Raw genomic sequence first — 24135 nt, 5'->3', positions numbered from 1 at the left:
TTTGATTATCTTTGTTTTGCATAGTGTTGCAGTTTTTTTGGGGGTCAAAGAATTGAGAAGATCAACCATTGTGCAGACTTGGGAACAAAGAATTTAAAAAATGACTGGAATGGAAAACGAGAGTTACGGTATGCTTGTTGAGCAGAGAGCAAAGCTAGCGTGAATTGACGTCGGAACCTCAATGAAGTCATTTTCGCTATAAAGCCCAACAAAGTTGACACTCTGAACGTGACTTCTAAAATTTACACCTGTTACGCCTCCTGGATGAAATCTGGGCTTGACATAAACAATATGCAATAAGCAATACATACATATAGTAAAGTGTGCTTTTTTTTTTTTTTTTTACTATTATTTGTATTATTTTCATTTTCGAGAAGTCGACTGTGTCCAGTCGTATTGACACTGGTTGCAAAACACAACTTTGTCAATTTTGATTTATTCATTGTTATTTTCTGACAAGACTTCAATTTTTTTCCCTTTATAAAGATCGGCTTTAGAGGACATACTGTATCATTGCATGTTATCAGCTCTCCCTGCCCTTGTTTCTGTTATATAATGCAGAAGAGCCATCTGCCTGACGTTGCCTCGGAAACAGCAGACTAGCTGGCATATGATAGTTTCTTTATTGGGTTTGTGGCCGCAAATGATTTGAACTTCTCCAAGTTCGATCATTTCATAGGGCAGGGTTTGGGTTTAGGGTTCTGACTGTAACATTATTTTTCATATTTGTAGCTCTATGAATATTGTAAACGCTGGTGAGTGGAGCGAACTGGATTTGCAAGCTCTTGCAATCAAACAATTGTGTGGACAATGTTCAAATGAGAAACATGAGAGTCTGAGAAGAGTGTCATGCTTCATGAGCTCACTTGAAGGATTGTCCATTTTCAAACACACATTGCGACACCTCCAACTTGTGTTTGTCTGCGTCTCCCCGTACGCCTTGTAAAAAGCTCCTCTGTTCTCCGTGTTATAGTCCACAAAGCGTCGTCTCATTGTCTGCGCCGAGTCGTTTTAAGGTGGGGGAAGGGTTGGGGAAGGAATTTACACAGTCCCGGGGATCTGTCAGTAGGTGGTATAGGAAACTGTAAAGATAAGTCCCCGGCGCAGCTTAAGTCGGTCCACCCGAGAGCTTTCGGCATGTGTCAGATCTCTGAGTAGATAGAGCTGTGCCCTCTGTTCTTATCTGGAGACCGAACGTGCCCACTTCCACAGGAAGCCTGCACAGAGTTCTGCAGATCTGCTTGTTTTGTTTTGGGGGGGGGTTTGGGGGGGGCGGTCTGGCAAGGTGATGTTGGCTGAGGTGTCCGCTTTCCTGACCCATCTCGGGGCTCAGCATAAACCATGTCAAGCCAGTCTAGACAGTGGCTAGCTCACAACCTCTCAAAATTGGAAACGTGGTTCTTCTCCAGAAACCCAAACTTATTCAAAGAACACTGAAGATGTTATTTGGAAGACGTGTCTGCTTGAAGATCAATAAAATAGTTGTCAAGCAGCATTTCACTGACAGTTGGCCAATCCAAATGACTTTAGGGCATGCAAGCGTGGAAAATTTTGAAGGTAGCACAAATTTGGGTTTTTCTTATTTCTTCTTACATTCATCAAACACCAACTTTTAACAAATGACATCAAATTATATCATTTTTCCCTTTGGTTATTTAAAAAAAAAATATTGATATCACTTTGTCCTTGTCTCACCCAAAACACACTAAAGTTCCCAATATGTCGCTTGCCAATATATTAGAAACATCTCTCACTATTATATACCACATATTTGTCAAAGAGAATAGAGTAAAAAAAACATTTGTTTGGCATATTCAAATAAATCTGACCATCATTTCACATCAGCAACAGATATATGATTTTACTTCACTTTCATGTACAGTACAAATAAGAAACCAAAATATGAGTGAAAACCATCAGTGGCTGTCCTTATCCCCCCCCCCCCTGCTAGAATTTATTACCATTGTTAAATTAAATCATTTATTATTTAATTTATTTTTCCAGCCCTACAGAGGAGTTGCTGCACTTGCAACCTTTGCGTTTCCTTCTGGCGTCCTCCCGCTGCGAGCGCCTGACGAGAGGCAATTTGTTTGGATGTTTAATGCCGCCGCGCTGCTGGTGGAGGATTATACGAGATGGCTCAGTGATTTGTGGCGGCTGGTAGTGGGTCAGCCTCTGTGTGAGCCTACGTGTGTGATCAGTTCCAGGTCTTCGCTCTAACACAGACGTCAGTTGTCTTCTCACAAGTGCGCTTTATCTCCTGAGGAAAAAAAAAAAAAACACCCTTTAGGTGTTTTGTCCAAGTCCAACATTCGTTAAAGATGAATAATCTGTATATGTGATTTTGTTTTTTTGTAATCTTTATACGACCATCTTGTTTTGAAATGGTTATTCCTGGGAGGCTGAAGAACTGACTTTTTCTGCAAGGCTTCACATCCTAAAAAGCCACCCAGATGCTACTGTGACCTTCCCCAGACAGACACAAAGACACAATGACACATCTCACATGGGCAAAAAAAAAAGTGTCCACCATGTTGGGTGCCAGTTTCGTACCAAAAAGTCACTTCTGCCAATCTTGTTTTTTTAATTGGATTTTGTTTTTAAATGTAAGGCCTGCAAGTGTTTTTCATACATATAATTATTACTTCCGACTATAAGAATTTTGATTGAAGTCATTTCGCCTCATAAGTGTTCATTTGGGCGACATCGCCGGTCAGATGTTGGTTAACATTTCTACGTGGGTTCGTGTTACTTCAAATGATTTTATAAAGTGGATCGATGCCAACAAGCAAAAAAACACGAAGCCGTGATATATTCAGTCCGACATGGTCTCTGTTGAATGAGCAAAGGACTCTTGTTTACTCCTCCCTCAGCATCCCCTTTCACTCCATCTTCTTGGGGAAGATCAACCTCAGTGTACTTTTATCTCGCAAAGAGCAAAGAGATCAGCGCTTACGTCTCAAAAGCGCTGGCAACAACATCAAGCGACAGGCCTTCACTCTCCTCTTTGAAGGCGCTTCACCCTCAGATGATAAAAAACAGTGAATTATTGGTTTGTTTATCGTGCTCTTAAAGCCTAAAGTGCATTATTAAACAGAGAGCACATTAGACGGAGAGTATTGTTAAAAGTGTTTTAAAAATCTTGTAAATCTCCGTAATTTATGTCAGCGCGGTCACCGAGGCTCACCCCCGGTCGGGCCTTCTGCTTTTAATTTGGTGCAGAGGTTCGTACCTGCGCCGCTGCAAGCTGACCGACGTGACCTCCTCCTGTGGGGCAGCGCCCGGCTGACACTGACACAAGGCAGCCGAGATGACTGAATGTGCTAATTTGCAGCCATTGCCTTCGCAATCCTTCATTCCATCCTTCATCACTACGCAGCGGTGCCTTGAGATGCAACTTGTATCTCAAATCAGGGTTTTACATTCAAATGAATGGAATTTTTTTTCTTCTCCCTCCAAATCCAAACAAACTGAAGGTGGCCCAGCTTCTTGGAACAAATTGTGTTGGTTCGAGTGATGGCACTGTATTATGTTCCAAGTGGACTGCTTCCCAGCAACATGAGCATCATTGTGCCTTTGGGAGCGCTGTGTGCAAACAACGCAAAGTCAGGCACCCCTTTCAAATACTGCCAAATTCACACCTCATACTGTATGTGTTGCTGAAAAAATATTTTCCTGGAAAAGTATCAGAATTTTGAAATGACTTCATAATCCATTCATTATTTATTTACATCAAATTGCATCGTGCAAGACTATCCTGATATGTTTCACAGAGGCAAGCATATACATTTGTTCTATTCGTATTGAAAATGGCGAGTCAAATTTTCAATTTTTCATGATAAATTGTACAGAAAAAAATCATCCCACTCTTTTGTACGATTTTTTTTTCTTTCTGTAGATTTGGCATGTTTTAAAGCTTCGAGTAAACCCAAATACTAAACTTTTCTGATCGACTTTGTCTACTAAAATGGTTATACAGCTATGATTCATGCATTTTATTACCGAAATGAAAAGTTTAAAGTCGACTACGAAAATAAGCCAATGACAAATTAAAGCGTAGCAGTGCTCCGTTCTCATGAGGACATTTTGCACTTGAAATTGATCAAAAAAAGAAAAATCATTTATTACTCTGGCACTGTGTTCACATCTGTGTGTTTAATGCCAAAAATGATATTGGAGACGGTGTGAGATGAAAATATATAAAAACAAAGGGAAAAGTGTGAAGGGGTGCAAGGGGGGGAGGGGTCAGGGCCCCGGCTGGTGATCTCGTGGTCGCTGCCACTTTAAGAAATGAAGCAATATCATTAATGGAGGCCTTGCTGGGCTGACATCCTGCTCCAATTCGGCGGACCCCGTCCATCACGCCATTACAGTGGGCCCGGCAGTATTAAAATCCAATCACTCCTCTGGCTAGTTTGATTAAGGAGGGAAGCGCACAAAGAAGCCCGCTGACCCATTGTTGCTTCTGCCAGCGAGTCCCAAGAGGCAGACAACAGGCAGCAGGCGGCCTCAGCCCGCAACAAAAATGAATTAAAAAAAATATTACATTTTTATCCTTGTACACTCACAACTTGTACTTTTTTCTTGTAATATTTCAAATTTTTACACCTATTTAAAAATATTTTCTCTCTCCCATATTATTGTTTTCTTGTACTTTACACCAGAATTGATTTCCCTTTAAAAATGACTCATGACTAATATTGCTTTTGCTTTTATTTTATTTTGATCATTGTTTTCTCTGTGCGGCCCCAATACAACCCAGTAGCAAGCATATCCTCGATGTGACACGAGCCTGACTGAGAGGGCGTGGTCATCCATAAAGACAACGTTTGTAATTCATTGTGCTGGGCGGGAGCAGCAAAGATGACACGAGTGAGTTACGGCGTTGTCTTTTGACGGCCACTGTAAATCTCTGCCGCCGTTCGCATCCGCTGAGAACGTATCATTAAAGTTGGTGAACTTGTGAGTCAGAGACGTAATTGAACTTTGGCACTAAATCTAAAAAAGAAAGACTTCCTCGAGACATTCTTGAACTTGTGACCTACTGAAGTCAACGCCGCCGAGTCTAGGTCTTGATTCCTCATCATTGCTTCTATTGACATGTGTTTGTCTTCCCATCTTACCCAACAACGATTTTGTGGGTGGGGACAGGTGGAGCCTGACTGTGTTTTACAGTGAGTCATTGTGCCAGGTTCTGTCTTCCTAATGGCCCTTGCTGTGTTGTTTTTACTACAGATTTATGTGTGGGTGTGGCGCCATGATTTACTCGCCGACTGGCTCACACGGGTTGGCTGTGATTCTATGTGTGTGCGTGTGCGAGCTCTTTGGTGTGATGCCCCAGGCGGCTGCTCCTTGTTGTCATTTCCTCCTGTAGGTTCACTTAAAGTACACACACGGTGATGAGGTCATTCATGTTTTCGGATTCAATTCAAGAATCATATAAACACAAATAGGCCTTTGTAAAGAGAATAATCCTCCGCTTTCTTGGACACTTGTTGCTAAAATACTAAATCAGTCACCTTTGTTGAACTGAAGGGAAACAATGTTTTTGCTGGCTGTGATTTTAACAAAATCCCCGATGACAACATCCAAAATAAGCCTTATACTGTAATTTACTATAAACCCTTGGGGAAAAAAAGAAGAAAAAAAAAAGATTGCTTATTTGATTCATGTATTATGTTGCACAGGATGAAATGATTGTTTTCGATTGAACATGCAATTTCAATTGGAGTTGCTTCATTCTTTTCTTATGATTGTTGATGTAGTTACATTCAATTTATTTCTTTTGTGACTTCAGTCTTGGAACTTTTCAGATATGTTTGCGTGCACTTACTGCATCCTCAGTCAGAAGAGATACCCCAAATATTTTGCTCAAGTTGTTGTTTGCCATTGCTAAATGATGCATGTTTGATAGTGGCCAGCAAGTGCATGTTTTCCTTTTTTTAATGGATGTCTTTTTAATGCATCAACTTTAAATCCTTCCCTCGTTGTTGTCTGGGATGCTTTTAAGCTGCGAGGAGAAAATGTGGATATTTACTCATTGTGTCAGTTTACCATAAAAGCGGCGTTCAAGATCGATTGCGCTCAAGCTCTCATTGTGGCTGTAACCTGGGAGCAACTATGATTAAATCCTTGTCACAGCGTGTTACATTGGCTATTACACGTCCACGATGAATGGATCCTTAAATTCAACACTACCAAACACCTGACAACATGGGGTTGAAGCACACCCCTTGAAATGAATGGATGCCATTCATGTAGTTTTTGCAAGTTTTTAAATAACAATAGCATTCTACAATGCTGTATTAGATAAAAACATACAATAACAACATAACTGAGTCGAATTCTAAGAATTAAACTGTCATGTTAATTCAAAGGGAAATTTGGTACTCCATCTGGTATGTTTACCTTGGCCACTAGGGGCAGTACAATACAGATGCAGACTTCACAGAGTTATGATGGAACAGAAGTAGAAAGACACAATTAAGCGGCAATAATGAATGATATTTTGCAGTCGATAAAAAAATATAATATATATTGAATGTTTTTGCAGATGTTTCGAATTCATGTTATCGGTCCATAGAAGTAAGTCGGCCATCCAGTCCTTGTTTCCCCACTTGGTTCAACACTCTGCTTTCTCTACTTTTTAAAAGTAAAAAAAAATAAAAAATCCCACTTGAGTGGCTGCAGTAAGTCAGCCTGTCAGGATGATCCCAGGAGAGTATGTCTCTCTGCTGGTGGCCCCCCTTAGGACCACCAAGGTCACTCTGGAGCAAAAACCTTACTTTTCCAAACTGTTGTCACAAACCATGTAAAATGCAGGGGTGGCCAACCTACGGCCCCCCAAGAACATTTGGACCATGAGATTCGAAAGACTAAGCAAAAGCCCTGAGGAATAAAAAGCACTGAACTGAGGAATGTTGGTATTATTGAATATAAAAGGGGTCGCCAACCTTTTTGAACGTGAGAGCTTCTTCTTGGGAACTGAACTGAATAATGCCACACCAGTGTGGTACAAATTTTTGAAATTTTCACGATTGGCTATTTTCACAACAAATTCGCTCGTTTCCCCAACCCCAGCCATGTTTGTCAACACAAGGAAAGAATGTTGTCATATGTTCATAAGCCTTAGAATTAGCCTAGTTGCCTGATTGCCTGAGTCGTCAGGCCAATTTTCCTTTTTATTTTATTTTTTCACACTTGGGTATAAACACTACTTGTTAATGCTATAACTCTTGATAAATTGCCTCAAGAATGCAATAGCTGTCCAAAAAAAAGAATCATGTAATAATCAGACATAATAAAGCGAGCAACGCGTGTGAGTGGCTTGTGGTGCTCTAATTACCCACGGCCTGCTGTCAGTGACAGCATGACGTCACAGCTTCTCCTTCAATCATTCATGTGATGACGTCATGCCATTACGGACACGTCCGCATCCAGCCTGAAGCGGGAACGCGCACGTTCGAACCTACAGAGCCTAATCAGGTGTGAAGAGGTTACATTGCGCAAATAAAGATAATGTGCGTGCGTGCGTGCGTGCGTGCGTCGGTGCGTGCGTGCGTCGGTGCGTGCGTGCGTTCGTGCGTGCGTTCGTGCGTACCTGCGTTCGCCGCTTTTGTTTGTCATTTTTGAGTTGTCAATGAGGGGAAACGCCCACTGATTGAAACCAAAGATCAACACCTTGAAAACAAATAAAAGCATTAGAATAAATACATTTCATTGTTAAACTAGTTAGTTGAACTAAATTGAATTTGATGTCAGCGTTCGAGCGTTTTAATTATATTTGTTAAATACGCCATCTGCCTCAATGACCTAATCCAAAATCTATTTTTTTACATTACAATTTTATTCGTAATATAGATAAAAAATAAAGTGTATTTTTCTCATGAAATTAGACTATATGGAAATACATGCGTTTCTGCCATCACCAAGTAGATAAAAAAATACACCAGAATACTATAATAAATTTAAAAAAATGAGAAAAGAGAAAATTATACGTTTCTTAGGAATGTGAAAATATACGTATTTTTTTGCATGAAATTATAAAAAATATATATATTTTTGTGTTTATTTCGCAGGAGAAAATTGCCATTATTTTAATAAAGCCAAAAAAAGTGTACCTATCTCAGTTAATATTGTATAAGATTTTAAAAGGTTTATCTGCTTAATTTTAAAGTGCGAATAGTAGCTGACAAATTCATTGACAATGTAAAAAAAATGTTGCTCTTCGTTTATAACAAGACAAAACGCACGCTGCTGGCATTGGACAGTTAAATCATATCATGACATTTGTTTTCAATGATTACAAAACATCTTTTCAAAAGGACACAATTAACGCATATTTATTGTATCTAAGAAACATTTCAGATGTGGAAATGGTTGCAGCCATCCGCCGCGCGCGCGGGCAGTTGAACAGGGTCTGCATTCTTCCCTTTTTAAACGCCATTGTTATTCTCCCCACTTATCTCCTTTATCTTAATCCAGCTGCATTGTTTACTTATCTTATTTGGGGGGGGAGCCCAATTACACGTCTCTTATCTGTCCTCTGTCTTTCAATATCACCGTTAAACACTAAGATTTTGTTTCTCACTCTTTTTTTCCAAACGTCACTCACAGCCGCGGTTTATTAAATGCATCCGTAAATTATTATTTCAATGCAAAACGTCATTGAATCAATTAACATGCCGTTGTGGTAACGTTTCAGTTTTCTTAATTGTGCATTAAAACGACCGAGCAATGATTAAAAACTAAATAAATACATAGACCATGCAGCTCTCTTCACTTGCCTTCAGGGTCTGGGAGAGCTTTGTGTGCGTGCGCGCGCGCGAGAGCGCGTGTACGTGTTGTCGGTCTCAGTTTAGTGTGTATCAGCTGATGCCAGAAGCAGATAAGACGTGCTGGCCGCCGTCTGCCCAGACCAGAGGAACTGGACTGAGCAACAAGCAGGTTTTTTTAGTGAACAAAAGTGAAGGACATGCAGTGAGGGTCCACTGTCACGAGAAGCAACATAATTCTTCTGATCTGATGGGTTTAAAGAAAAGTCAAAATAATTTTTAAATAATGTTTAATTTAAACAAAAAATACAAATCAAATAAAAGCTGCACCGACACATACTTGTGTATTCAGCTTTTATTATTATTATTATTATTTAGATCAGTTAATATTCCCTTTACGAATCGCCCTTCAAACAATAAATAATATAACAATAATTTAGTTCTTCTGTTTGTTCGAGGAGCTCAAACAAGCTTGTATTTTACAACACCGATAAATTGCATTTTTTTTTTCCTTATTGTTCATGCTCAGCGTTTAAGACAAAGAGTCCAACGTATAAAAAAACAAAAAGATGACATCGAGGAAACAAGATGACACAAAAAGATCACAATGAAAGGTGACGGAAGTCCATGAAGTGTTTCCATGGTATTCAAGTCTCATCATGGAGGTTATATCCACATCCAAAGGTTCTGTACATCTTTCTTTCTTCATGCAACATCGCCAGCTTTGTTGTCCATCTTCCTCTCCATGATTAGGAATAAAAAAAAAAAAAAGACTAATCCTTGTTTTTTTCTTTTATGGTCGATGTGATGAGCTGCTCACATGCAAGAGGGAATTAAGTAGGAGGATTTCATGCTGCAACATTTGCAGGGGGCGGGTGCCTTGGCGGAGGTCACAGGTTTCACGTCTCCACCGGGCTCGGTACCATACTGTTGGGGGTGTCCGGTAACTGAGAGGATAAGGATGTGACGTCACTTCCTGACGAGTTGCCCAGAGAGCCGGACTCGGAGAAAGACACCTGCAGAAAAAAAGCATACAAAAATACACATTAGAAGTGGCAGAATATATATATATAATATAATATATAATATGTTTGCTTTGTCAGCTATTTCAAATATTGTTTATTAACCCACAAATACACAAGATATTAAATTATTTTATTCAGTTGTGTGCTTTTTAAATATAAAGCAAATTGACCAAACACATTTTCATGCTTTATTTATACTACTCAAATATATTGAACATGATGATGAAGTGACATTTTAAACAAAGAGCAACCAATGAAGAACTTGCGGAATGAGTGCAGTTCGACTCGCAAAGTGAAACTCATTTCGATTCATATGACAGGAGTTTCCTGATCTTTGTTTCATAATGTCGATCTTAAAATTGATCGAGATACATTACGAGCGCATACATTATGTTTAAAGAGTTGACCAACACGTGGGCAAAAGTATTGAGACTTTTTGTTTTTCTAGTTTCTCCTCAATCTCAAAATATCTCACCAAGACATATTTGACCGTTTGCTTCTGCCTATGTGTTTGTGACCATTTTTTTTAGATCCAAGTGCATCAAGAATGAGAAAATACCAGTTGTTGGAAGGCAGGTTGGTCCAGGTCACTCTGCAGGGCAAACTCGCTGAGGGCCTTCCAAGGCGGCTGGTAAGTTTGGACCTCCACCGGGTTGCCTTGCACTGTACTCTCGTGTCGGATGGGACTTCCGGCCACCAGAGGCGTTCCCGTCAGGCCCTGCAGGTTCTGAAATGAGCGTCATTTATATTGTTTTGCCTTTCACATCAAGATTATGCAAAAGTGCTGCATCAGAAATGAAGAGTCAATATCTGTATAAGGTGCCTTTGAGACGTCCCCATTTCCACCCCCTGTAAAAATGTTGAGATTTTTTTTTTTATTGAACTTTAGATTGATTGTATGCTGAACACCAAAAGTGGCTAAAAACGGATTGTCCTGTTAATGTTGTTAGAAATGCACATTGGTCAAGCGCCCACACTTTTTTTTCCCCCTTATTGACTAAGCAGACAGTGCACATCCAAAATATGCTGACAAAATGGACATTTTGGCTAATATTCACATTTAAGAGAAGTTTCATTTAGCAAGCAACACAATTCAGTTAGCAAGCTGGGTGTCACAAGCATACTTCAAATTTCTGAGACGTTTTTATCTAAGTGGATAATATTTGACAGAGTGGATGGACACGGTAAACTTGATGACATCCAACCATACACATAATGTGATGCCAATTACAAAAGTGTAAATATTTGCTCTGCAACTATTCATTTTTTCAGCCTAAAGTGAAGAAAGACAAAATGTTGGTTGTAATGATATTGAAAACATCAGAGAGGTTTTTAAAGGGTCAGTTAGCCTGTCATGGCAAAATGAAATCATAGACACATGCTAATGTTTAAGGTGATTGAGAAAATACAATATAGTCAAATAACTGTTGTGAACAGCAAAACCATTGATTTCGTGTCATTTAACCACTCATGACACACACTATTTAACAAAGCGGGGTATGTGCCAAAATCACAAAAAAATTTGAAAATACATTTAAAGATACTACTCATTGTACTAGTTTGCGTGCAAATGTATGCCCACTTCCAATAAGATGTCTTTTTTCATGTGAGTGATCTTAATGAGAACACCAAAGGCACTTCATGATAATGACTCCGAACACAGCAAAGCCAGATATTGACAAAAATGTGCACACTTTTCACACAGCATCTCGCAATCAGATAATTTGATGATATTAGCTGCCTCATCTGTGATGTGCAAAACAGCGATTGGACAGTGACAATTGCTTTCAACATAAAGCAACTGTCAGAATGATTTTGGAATGTAACACGAAACCCGATAGAAGCAATTGGCAGAACATGCAAAACTGCCCAGAAAGGCTGCAACTGAGATTCGAACCAAAGCTTTACAACTGTGATAACAACTGCTAATCTCATAAACAACAGCAAATATAAAAGATACAAAACCAGAACCTCAGAACTATGAGGCAGACGTGCTAACCACCAGGACAGAGGTCATAAGTGATATAAATCATTTTTAATGTCAGGTATTTATTTGTCAATCTATACTTTGCACTGCGGGCATCTTGTCTGTAATGTGATAACCGCCTCACACTTAACATAATACAACATTCACAAATACGATATTGAACATAATGTTACAGGAGGTCAACTTTGTAATCAGTTTGCATTTGTGGGAAAAGTGTGGTCCGGGGTCCACATACGGCCCACTCCTTTCTTATTCTGATCAACTAGTCATTTACATTATCAAGAGCCCTGTGATATTTATTGCATTAACTGTGCTATTTTCCCCCTTAAAATTGATGAATTAAAAAGCCATTGAAAAAAACAATAATTTCTTGAAATAATGGTTGAGTTATTTAAGATAGAAAAAGAATATTGGTAAAATAACCAATTTAAAAATATGACATTATTTATGACTAATAATTGATTTAATAATTAGTTAAATATTTTATAATAATAAGATATTAAAGTTGAATGAAAAATCAATAATATAATCATTTTGTGTTCTTATTAAAAGAGACTATTTTTCGCACATACATTTGAACTTTTTTTTTTTAATTTAACTTTACCTCATGACCTGACTCAAAACTAAATGTTCTTGCTTTCCCACCCCGGATATACTATAAATAGGCTTTTTTTTAAAAAATATATATATATTGTTCCAATGCATAGCAAAAGAGTGTGCAGGTGTATCTAAAGGTGTACCCGAATGACGACATAAGCAAGACAGCAGCAGGCAAAAAAAAAAAAAAAAGGTAATGAGAAGTAATGGAAGCGGGCTGGACTTACGAAGATGCTTACAGTCTTATCACTGTGTTGCTGTTGTTGAAGCTGCTTGATGAGCAGCGACTTCTTCTTGTCCTTGCACCGCTTGTTCTGGAACCACACGCGGATGACTCTGGGGCTCAGGCCGGTCATCTCCACCAGCTGTTCCTTCATGAGCGCGTCGGGCCGCGGGTTGGCGTTGTAGCAAGTCCGCAGAGTGTGCAGCTGCTTCTCGTTCAACACCGTGCGCACCCGCGTCGTCTTCTCCGACTGCTTGTGCACGTGGTTGCGATGCGGGGCCTGCCGCACCGTCACGGGCTCTGCTTTGGAGAAGAGAGGAGAGGTCGAGGTCCGTTAAATTGATCAGAGTCCGGATTTGAACCTTCGTCCTCACAACTGAGGCGGATGTGCCAATAAATAACCACTTCTTTAAATGTTATATTAGCTATTAAGTTTATATTCCTGATCCAGAACAGATATTTACGCACGCGCATGAAAATAAAAAAATATTATTTTTTTTTTACTTTCTTTTTTTTAACCTTATCGATATTTGCAAATCAAGTCAATTTGATTTTGGAATGCGTAAAACACAAAAGTCATTTTCGCGCTGCGTATAAGCTGTTGAAGTTGACAGCTCACACACACGCACTTTTGCGCGCGCGCACACGTAATAGCAGCTTATTCAGATAATGACAGCGGTACAGAAGGTTCGCCTTAATGGGATCAATTATGACAATTTAGCCTGCACTCCAACACAGACGGACAAACTTTTGCACAATACGCTTGGACTATTTGTAGTATTTCATTGCGATGTGTCAATTGTTCCTGTTTAGTATTTTTTACCCACCTAAATTCTACCTTAAAATTAAGTTGCTATTACCAATTCAAACAGAAATTAATTTTCCGTAATAATACGAACAAAACAAAAAAAGCTAATCGACACAATCATACCAAAAAAAACATGCGGTGTATTTTAACGTTGATCTTTCATTATTTAAATAATACGTTATTTGAATTGAAATGTATCTATCGCACAATCGAATTTTCTTCTTAACTGTAATGGACCTTAAGACGTGTTTTTCCTGAGACCTTCAAACTGCGAGCACTAATAATAAAAAATCATAATTTACCACAAACATAGCACGTGCATCCCGCTCCCTATTGTTTAATACAATTATACACTTCACATAACTATCTATTTTTGTAATTTACTTATATGCTACGCTGTTTTGAAGCATCTTAATTCAATTCAATGTTTTTGGTTTCTTTATCATACATGTTGAAGTTTTCTATTGTAACACGGGGCCCGTTTGTGACAATAACAGTACTATCACTGCAAATATGCAATTTTGTTGTCATATTTATATTTTGCAATATTCTTTGAAAACATGTTCGTATGATAAACATACAACATCCATGTATTGGAACGTGCCTGCTAATATAATAAGTGCACACTAACTTAATACAACTACTTCTACTCATAATAATAATAATCATAATAATTTCTTGAAAATAAGTATAATATTTACGTAATGGTTTCGGACCTGCCAGATGCATGGCTCTGTTGGAGTGCATGTTGTGTGAGGGGCTGACGGGGCTTCCGGCTGAGCCTCTGTCCAGCAGCAGGCTGTGGTCGGCCCGGCATAGGAGCTCGTCCTCTCGCAAGGAGAACTCGTCGCCGGGCAGCAGCTGGCGGCTGCACACCGAGCAGCGGAAACACTCGATGTGGTAAACGTTGTCCCGGGCCCTCATCACCAAGTCACTGCTACTGAAGCCCAGGTTGCACTTTGCGCACTTGATGCCGAACAACCTGCAGGTCCGATGGGTAGGGGGGGAGGATAAACAAAGTTATTAGTGAATCCCGTTTCGATGCGTTTTTGTGCGTTTTGCCCCCATAGCCGCACTACCTGACGTAGTCTCTCTTGCAGTAGGTCTTGCCGTCCCGCACAAAGCAAGTGCAGCTCTCGTCCAGGTACTGGCTGCACTCGGCACACTTGAGGCAGGCTGCGTGCCACTCGAGGTCCGGGGAGACTCTCAGGATGTACTGGTCGTGGATCTGGCTTCCGCATCCCACACACATGGCGAATCCTGGCTTCTCTGCGCAAAGCACAATAGCACCAGTCATTTTTAAACTGGCTTGACGAGACTCGACTTGCATTGTGCATGTTTTTGCAAATGTAGTAAATACAAGAACCCCCCCACGAATTGTTGCATCTTTGATAGAAATACGTCATGTGGCTACTTCGTCCCCAAGACCCCCCCCCCCCCAAAAAAAATAAAAAATAAAAAAAAATAAAGCCTGCCTCCCCCTTATACTTACTTTTGGAATGATCCCCCATATCACCCAAGAAAGAAGAGCTGAAAATAATATCCACCATACAGGAAGGAGGAAGGGGCGAGCTGGAGGTGCACAAAAAAGATGAAGGGAGTGAGGACTGACTGAGTGAGTGGCCCTTCCCGAGGTTGCCTCCCTCACAACTTGGGACAAACCCCGAATGACTGCAGGCAGGACGTCCAGGAGGAGGAGGAGTGAGGAAGACCAGGAGGAAGAGGGCGGGAGGGAGGGAGGGAGGGGGGTCAGTGAAGAGGCTGCAGGGTCCCATGCGCTGCAGCCGTGACGTCGTCACGTCTGAGGACGACCCTCCAATCCCATTTAGTTGTACCGAAAGTAATACACTTTTTCGATACTATTTTGAATTTATCTACTGCGCGTTGTGTGTGTGTGTGTTTGCATGCATATATATATATATATATATATATATATATATATATATATATATATATATATATATATATATATATATATATATATATATATATATATATACACACACACAATAGAAATAATTAATATTATTGTTTATTGCTTTCGATTTATTGCATTCATTCTGTTCATTTAAACATTTATTCTGCTAAGGACGAGGAATAGGAGGCTATTTCTATCCATCTATCTTTCTATCAATCTATCAGTCTGTCTATGTCTATCTGTCTATCTATCTATCTGTCTATTTATCAATTTTTACGTTTACAAAATAATTTACATTAAATGTTTATTAAATAAACAATACGTTTATTCTTATAGTTTGCATTAATTTTTCATTCTGACCCAGCAGTATTTCATCAACAATACAACGAATATTTCTGAGTATGATGAAGCCCCATGATAAGAATGTTCATTTCTCAAAAGAAAAGTGCTACTGGAGAAGTGTGACTTATTTCAGTGATTCAGCTTTGCGTTTTGTTTTTTCAAAATAAGGAAATACAATTGTAACGAAAAAAATAAAATCTATTAAATAGGGACGTACGCCCCTGACTGCTTTGGGTGAGTCCATGTCCACCTTTAGACACAGTCCTCATCTGCACAAGAAGGACACCTAGTGGATTCAAGTAGCAACTACACTTAATTGGGCTTCTCTCCGGACTGACATCATCAGGCTGGGAAACAGTTACATTCTCTTCATACATGCAAACACAACTTTGTAGGTTTGGCCAGTTAAAGACAAAAAATGGAATCCAAATACAAAATAGCAAGGCCTTCTCTGCTCAGAAGATATGACAATCATCTAAAATCTAACATTTTTTCCATTCATTTGTGTTGATCTATTCCCAATGTTTTCTCATTTCCTGGCATCGCTTTGGGCTGCATTAATTCCAGTAGATATGGATGGTATTGTCCAATCAGATTTCCACCTCTATATGTTGCCGTGTCAGTCTAAACTGCCCAGGGCCTTAAGAATTGGTGTTATTGCTGATGTAACATGAGCTACAATGGCACTCACACATTCTGGTCATTCAGCTCACTTAAATATATCAAACATGAATTATACAAAATTTTAAAAAATAACAGTCAAAGACTTGTCATTCTTGTGAAAAAGTTGTACTTTCAGGAGTAATCAAATAAGTTTAAGGCAAATTGAATTGTACAGCTTGAGAGTTGTAATGTGTTTAAGTGAAGTCACGTACTGTCAGCTCACATTTCTAATGGCCTTTCGATTCAATTTGCATACATTGAATTGACTCCGCCTTATTTGAATGGAACTCATTGAAATAACCCAAGCTGACTGTTTTTTTAGTATTATTACTATTATGAGTGGAGCCCGCCACTACTGTCGTACTCAATAGAAATTTCAATTAAACTGATTCATGCTCTCATTTGCATGCTGTCGTGTGTGTATGTGTGTGACCGTGTGACTTTGTGTGTGTGCAAACAAACCAGGTGAAATATTGGGATTAAGTTAATATATATTCACCGTCTATTTTATGAACTAATATCTATGAGTTCCGCAGAGGCTAAAATTGATTGTGAGGATTCAAATGTCTGTTTATGAATTTGCAATGTTCATTAGTCAGCCTATGGCGTTTTTGAGCTTTGTATTATCATTAAGCTAACCGACAATTGTATGTTTGAGAAGGACAGAGTCACACATATTTACTATTGGTGACCTATTAAAGGCGGACCAAACAATACTTGTCAATAATAATAGTTCGTCCAATAGCTTTGCTGTCTAAATCACATGACAAAGCTCCCAAAAGAATGTCTAATCAAGCTTTGATGGCCCATTAACATCATCAAATATGCATGGAACACTCTCATCATCCACTTAAACTTTGGCAACAGACTCACGTCTGGACGCGTGTGTGCGTGTGTGTGTGTGTGTGTGTGTGTGTGTGTGTGTGTGTGTGTGTGTGTGTGTGTGTGTGTGTGTGTGTGTGTGCGTGTGCGTGTGCGTGTGCGTGTGTGTCTCCCAGGCCACTTGACGGAACTTTGCTGCAGTACCACATTCTGTTGAATGTTTTACATTGGGATGGCACTTTGCCTTCATTGTATTGCCAGACAGATTAGTAATTCACAAAGATTTTTTCAATAACTCTCCCTCCCCGGGACGTCTCTCCAAATGCATCCTTCTGAAATATTGACAGTTTGTTTGGGTGTGCTGGATTATTATTTTTTTCTTTCTCTTCAACAATGCAGAAGGAAACAAGGAACACAGGAAAAGGAAATACTGTTGATTTGAAAGTGAATGATTTCACATCATTTCAATTTATTGTATGTGGAAAAAGACTTCCTGAAATGATAGAGGCCTTTGTGAGAGGAGAAGCATGTTGCAGATTTATAATTCATTACACGTGCGGAGTTAATGCAGCATTCACATGATAATTAGGATAAATTTTTGATTGGCGCCTCAGGGCAGCGCTGCATTGCAGAGGCGGCCATTATTACCTTATTAGTGTAACTGTCAGACACTTGCTTTAGTTTACAAATGCATTGTCTTGTCGCTGGCTTGTTGCTTATGAGTGTCTCAAACAAGAAGTTGTGTCACTTTGATGAGGCCGATGCATCGGTGTGTTTGCATCAGTCACAACAAAATCCGTCAAGTTGTTATTTGTCTCCTTCGATAGAGAGGGATGGATGACATTACATTCAATTTCTGTTTATTGGTATGTCTTATTCTGTCAGGTTTAGTAAAGCGGAAAAATAGGAATTAACTGCGGCACAATTAAAGCTTCAGTCAGTAATGAGTGTTGAGCAAGGGAGGAGGGGGCACGATAGCTCACCATTTCTTCATTCTTTAGTTTCATATCTGAATTGTGAAATTCCATAACCAAAGAAAAGTTATAATTAGCAGCAATGTGTCCATAAGAAACTTTCATTGACTTGGGCATTCCTTTTTTTTTCTTTTTTCTAAGTCTCTATGGTGGCACGCATCTTTTGTAGCACACTCATGTTCTCACACCTAAGGGGAGCGCGGCTGTGTGAAAAAAGACGTTTGAGCATCACTTTGGGGTATTTTATTAACAAGACAGCAGGTGCACGACGGACTTTCTTCCTTCACCAGCTGCGTGTCCAAATATGTGTGCAAGGATGCGTGTGTGCATGGAACAAATGGCAAGAACACACAGCTGTGGGAAAACTGTCAAAGCTTGGCAAATATTGGACGCCCACTGCTACTTTCCCCAAAAAATAACTCTAAAGCAGTTTGTATTTTGCAGGCCAAGTGAAGTGCTGTTCTTTTTTTTTTTTTTCCTCAAGTGTGTGTGTGTGCGTCCCTTTGGATTGACAGTGGCTTTCATGGTGTATTATCTGGCCCGGCTTTTAACTTCAGCAGAACTGTGTTCACAAATTGATGCTCTGCTCCAGTGGGGCTGTAGCTGCAACATTAAATTGTACTGAAATATTCATATGTGAGTGCATTTAGCTGAGAGCAATTGCTGTGTGACTCCCCAGAGGCCACATGGAAATGTTGCAGGCACCCCCCCCCCTCCTCAGTCCAAACACACATAGACAGAGCACCCACAGACCGACCCGGGACACTGATTGAGTCCGGGCTTGAGATAAGTGAAGATGAATGTGGCACATATTTCAAATTGTGCCACAAAGTAGTGGATGAACTCAAGCCTCCTAACTTTTTAGGTGTGCCTGAGTACGATCTTTCAACTTGACGTGTCAGTGTTGCAAAGGAGAAAATGTGCATTTGGAGAAAAAACGTGTGTGTGTAGGGGGGGGGGATTCAGTTGCGCAAAATCGACAAACTCAATGTCAATATCCAAACTCCAAAGTGAAGAAAAACAAGACACATTGATGCAGTAAAATCCTTTAACTCAAATTCTTCAAAATTGTGCAGATCTCAAGATTATTTTTTCTACCAAAAGAAATGATGAGAATTTGTATGGAAAAAAACACTCCTCATTCATTGATAAGGAATAAAATAAAATAAATTAACCTTTGATAACGTGGAAGGAAATGAGAATATTATAAGATTTTTTAATTTTATTATTGATGTCAACCTATTGCGATCCGTGATTTTGTTGGCACTATAGTTTCGGTTCCAGTCTTTTCCAATTCTTCATTTTTGTGGTCTTAAATGAAATTATAATTTACACCTGTAGGGGAAGCCAAAACGCAACCCGCCCAATTAGTGCTCTTTAAATAAATGAGTGCGTAGGTGGCGGTGCGCCTTCATTTAATTTCCTCTACATGTCATCAAAACATGGTCATTGAAAATTCATGTACGTAAACGTGTTAATTGAATATGAATATGTAAATCAGCTCAGATAGAAGAAAGAAACACAGAATCCGATGGACGACAATTTCCCCAAAGAGTCTCAATGCTTTTTACTCGAAAATGTTTGCTAATTTAGCCGCCGCGTCGCAAGCCAAGCGTAAAGTACACGTTTACACGTTGGATCGCTGAATTAATGTCGAGGAGATCATTTAATTGAGCTCTCAGGAGTCCCATGCTCATGTTTATCACATGACCTAGCACGGGCCTACACAACAACAACAATCTTTATTTTGGGATATTCCTCCTTTTGTGAGATTAAACTTGATTTGATTGGACAGCTTTAATAAGGCTCATTGTGTAAAATTATTCAACGAATACTATATATTCTCAATTTCCACAAGCTAATAGAATAATTAATAGCATATCCTCCAAGGGGTGGTCACTCGCTATTTTCAGCTCTTCCTCCTATCACTGACCCACTTTTTAACCTAAGAGCCATTGCAAGTATCCCGAAAAAGAAAAAAAAAAAAAGCAATGCCGGTCACCATGACAACTGTCTCCTGAGTGGATTCCTTGCACACTTGTTGGGAGCAGCGTGCACTTAAGAAGAATGTCTCCAAAAGGAGAACCTGAGAAGCTTTTTAAAGGGCCATGTATAATTCATTTTTTTTTTTTTATCAGCTTCAACGTGTGTATGTATGAGACGTGTTCTCAATCTGTCACTGTTTGTTCTCAATGAGACTTTTCTTTTTTCTTTCTTAAATGCACACATCCAGCTGTTTAGCGGAGCGCACCCTCAAAAATCTCCACCGCGCACTCACACCCCAATCATGTTTACACACACTTTACCCAACTGGAATCTTTGCTGTAGAAGCCATTCGAGTTGTTGATTTTAAAATTAAGTGAAAAATAGACTGCGTTTTAAAATATCCTATGTTTGCCACAGGCTTTACATTATGCCATCACCTTTTGTTTCATGAGAATGCAAAGAATGATCATGTAATGTTAATGCAGCTAAAGTAACTCCCCGTGTGTCATTATTAAAACATGTCAATAATGAAGCGTCTAATGGTCACTGTTCATTCTCATAGGTTAGCATCGGCGTGACAGCGAGCGGAGGCCTCCTCGTCCCTGAAGCCATTTGAGCTCTCGGCGCCGTCGACCTGTCACACACGGACGCTCGACTTCTCATACGTATTGACAAATTGTCTCTGTGTTAGTGTTGGCTCGTCAGTGAACGATTTGTTCAAAAGAACAACGCTAACGACAAACTTTATTGCATGGAAGGATGCGCCGTAATGCAACAGCGGGAATATTATGCTTTTCTTTAGGTAATCTTCATTTTATAACACAGTAGTGTATGCATATACGCCTAAATATTGCATCTACTGCAATGTCACATTAGATTTAGTTGGTTTGACATTTACTTTTATTATTATTATTTTAATAAACATTTATGTTAAAACTTGTCTGGTGTTTTATTCCTTGCTTTTATTTTTTATGGCATGAAAACAAAAATCTGACATTTGGTTAACTGCTTTATATGACTATGTATGTGATTTACGTTGTGTAAAATGTGTTGATGTCCCCCAAAATAAAGAGCAAGTAGTCAAATACACATTCTTGACATGTACAAAAAAAAATACATGTAGTTATTAGGTACACCTGAAAATGGCAGTGTACCTAATGGAGTGTCCGCGTGACGTCACAGCTCAACCAACCAATCAGAAAGTGGGGGTGAGGGCGGGTGTGGCACTTGTCACTTTCAGTTAAGCTTTGGCCATGATTTTTCCCTAATGAAGTGACCTGTGATCAGGTACACCTGAAAATGGCGGCGTACCGAATGGAGTGTCCGAGTGACGTCACAGATCAACCAGCCAATCAGAAAGTGGGGGGTTGTTTGGGTGTGGCACTTTTCACTTTCACTTAAACTTTTTCCCTAATGAAGTGATTAGGTACACCTGTGTCCGTGTGACGTCACAGATCAACCAGCCAATCAGAAAGTGGGGGGTTGTTCGGGTGTGGCACTTTTCACTTTCCGTTAAGCTTTGGCCATTATTTTTCCCTAATGAAGTGGCCTGTTATTAGGTACACCAGAAAATGGCGGTGTACCTAATGGAGTGTCCGAGTGACGTCACAGATCAACCAGCCAATCAGAAAGTGGGGGGTTGTTTGGGTGTGGCACTTTTCACTTTCACTTAAACTTTTTCCCTAATGAAGTGATTAGGTACACCTGTGTCCGTGTGACGTCACAGATCAACCAGCCAATCAGAAAGTGGGGGGTTGTTCGGGTGTGGCACTTTTCACTTTCCGTTAAGCTTTGGCCATTATTTTTCCCTAATGAAGTGGCCTGTTATTAGGTACACCTGAAAATGGCGGTGTACCTAATGGAGTGTCCGAGTGACGTCACAGATCAACCAGCCAATCAGAAAGTGGGGGGTTGTTCGGGTGTGGCACTTTTCACTTTCCGTTAAGCTTTGGCCATGATTTTTCCCTAATGAAGTGGCCTGTTATTAGGTACACCTGAAAATGGCGGTGTACCTAATGGAGTGTCCGAGTGACGTCACAGATCAACCAGCCAATCAGAAAGTGGGGGGTGTTCGGGTATGGCACTTTTCACTTTCCGTTAAGCTTTGGCCATTATTTTTCCCTAATGAAGTGGCCTGTTATTAGGTACACCTGAAAATGGCGGTGTACCTAATGGAGTGTCCGAGTGACGTCACAGATCAACCAGCCAATCAGAAAGTGGGGGGTTGTTTGGGTGTGGCACTTTTCACTTTCACTTAAACTTTTTCCCTAATGAAGTGATTAGGTACACCTGTGTCCGTGTGACGTCACAGATCAACCAGCCAATCAGAAAGTGGGGGGTTGTTCGGGTGTGGCACTTTTCACTTTCACTTAAACTTTTTCCCTAATGAAGTGATTAGGTACACCTGTGTCCGTGTGACGTCACAGATCAACCAGCCAATCAGAAAGTGGGGGGTTGTTCGGGTGTGGCACTTTTCCCTTTCCGTTAAGCTTCGGCCATTATTTTTCCCTAATGAAGTGGCCTATTATTAGGTACACCTGAAAATGGCGGTGTACCTAATGGAGTGTCCGTGTGACGTCACAATTCAACCAGCCAATCAGAAAGTGGGGGTGAGGGCGGGTGTGTCCATGTGACTTTTCACACTCCATTAGGTACACCCGCATTTTCAAGTGTACCTAATCACAGGCCACTTCATTAGGGACAAATCATGGCCAAAGCTTAACGGAAAGTGAAAAGTGCCACACCCGAACAACCCCCCACTTTCTGATTGGCTGGTTGATCTGTGACGTCACACGGACACAGGTGTACCTAATCACTTCATTAGGGAAAAAGTTTAAGTGAAAGTGAAAAGTGCCACACCCAAACAACCCCCCACTTTCTGATTGGCTGGTTGATCTGTGACGTCACACGGACACTCCATTAGGTACACCGCCATTTTCAGGTGTACCTAATAACAGGCCACTTCATTAGGGAAAAATCATGGCCAAAGCTTAACGGAAAGTGAAAAGTGCCACACCCGAACAACCCCCCACTTTCTGATTGGCTGGTTGATCTGTGACGTCACACGGACACAGGTGTACCTAATCACTTCATTAGGGAAAAAGTTTAAGTGAAAGTGAAAAGTGCCACACCCGCCCTCACCCCCACTTTCTGATTGGCTGGTTGAGTTGTGACGTCACTCGGACACTCCATTAGGTACGCTGCCATTTTTAGGTGTACCTAATCACAGGCCACTTCATTAGGGAAAAATCATGGTCAAAGCTTAACGGAAAGTGAAAAGTGCCACACCCGAACAACCCCCCACTTTCTGATTGGCTGGTTGATCTGTGACGTCACACGGACACAGGTGTACCTAATCACTTCATTAGGGAAAAAGTTTAAGTGAAAGTGAAAAGTGCCACACCCGCCCTCACCCCCACTTTCTGATTGGCTGTTTGGTCTGTGACGTCACTCGGACACTCTATTAGGTACACCACCATTTTCACCATCTATAACAACGTAAAACCCATTTTCATGTGTTTCACAACCAAATGTCAGATTTGTATGTTTTAATTGGCGAATATAAAAACAAGGAATAAAACACCAGACAAGTTTTAACATAAATGTTTATTTTAAATCATAATAATAATAATAATATTAAAAGTAAATTTCAAACCAGCAATCTAATGTGAAATTGCATTAGCCGCTTGTTTTGACAGCTCTGCATCTGAAAATGAATAATTGATATTTGTTGAAAATGTATGCAAATAGAGTTGCTGATGTTAATCAACTACAGCAAGTGAGTGACAGAAGTACAGAAGCGAAAGGCACACTAACAACAAACACATCTTGATCCTGGGCTCCCTCTGCTGTAATCGAGTTGAAATTGTACATAAAACAAGTAGAACAATTATTTATTCACCTGCAGCATATCCAGCATTTAACCACAGTTAAATATCTAAATGGAGCCATTACATTAAAGATGCTTGTATTAACCCTTAGATTATTTTTTTTTGCACCGACTTTGATTTTGTCCT

At 40.0% G+C, this 24135-nt stretch overlaps 1 protein-coding gene and 1 long non-coding RNA gene across 7 annotated transcripts in view; one reads left to right on the top strand and one right to left on the bottom strand.

Annotated features, from left to right (window-relative positions):
* The window catches only part of LOC147059459 (uncharacterized), a 79831-nt gene extending 58880 nt beyond the window's left edge, over nt 1-20951 (top strand). Inside the window, exon 4 of one of the 2 annotated variants that reach the window (XR_015065723.1) lies at nt 20682-20951. This is a non-coding gene — a long non-coding RNA (uncharacterized LOC147059459). Of the gene's footprint in view, nt 1-3222; nt 3766-20681 lie in introns of those variants that run through there. The other variant, XR_015065722.1, reaches the window with a different exon arrangement.
* LOC147059460 (insulin gene enhancer protein ISL-3) lies at nt 9110-15013 on the bottom strand. 5 transcript variants are annotated; one of them, XM_085908250.1, is made up of 6 exons: nt 14907-15013; nt 14494-14683; nt 14116-14396; nt 12623-12909; nt 10359-10526; nt 9110-9790 (listed from the first exon to the last, which is right to left on the bottom strand). In XM_085908250.1, exons 1-6 carry the CDS (start codon nt 14962-14964, stop codon nt 9674-9676), a joined length of 1101 nt encoding a protein of 366 aa, XP_085764376.1. In that variant the 5' UTR covers nt 14965-15013; the 3' UTR covers nt 9110-9673. The 5 variants fall into 5 exon arrangements, with proteins under 5 accessions (XP_085764376.1, XP_085764374.1, XP_085764377.1 ...); XM_085908248.1 differs by having other exon boundaries at nt 12611-12906; XM_085908251.1 differs by having other exon boundaries at nt 14131-14396.
* Nucleotides 20952-24135: the final 3184 nt, after the last annotated feature.

The sequence above is a fragment of the Syngnathus leptorhynchus genome, chromosome 3 (assembly GCF_054491065.1).
Source record: "Syngnathus leptorhynchus isolate UIUO chromosome 3, UIUO_Slep, whole genome shotgun sequence".
NCBI lineage: Eukaryota > Metazoa > Chordata > Actinopteri > Syngnathiformes > Syngnathidae > Syngnathus > Syngnathus leptorhynchus.
Note: the sequence above shows the minus strand (reverse complement) of the source record. Positions and strands in the feature narration are given on the sequence as shown.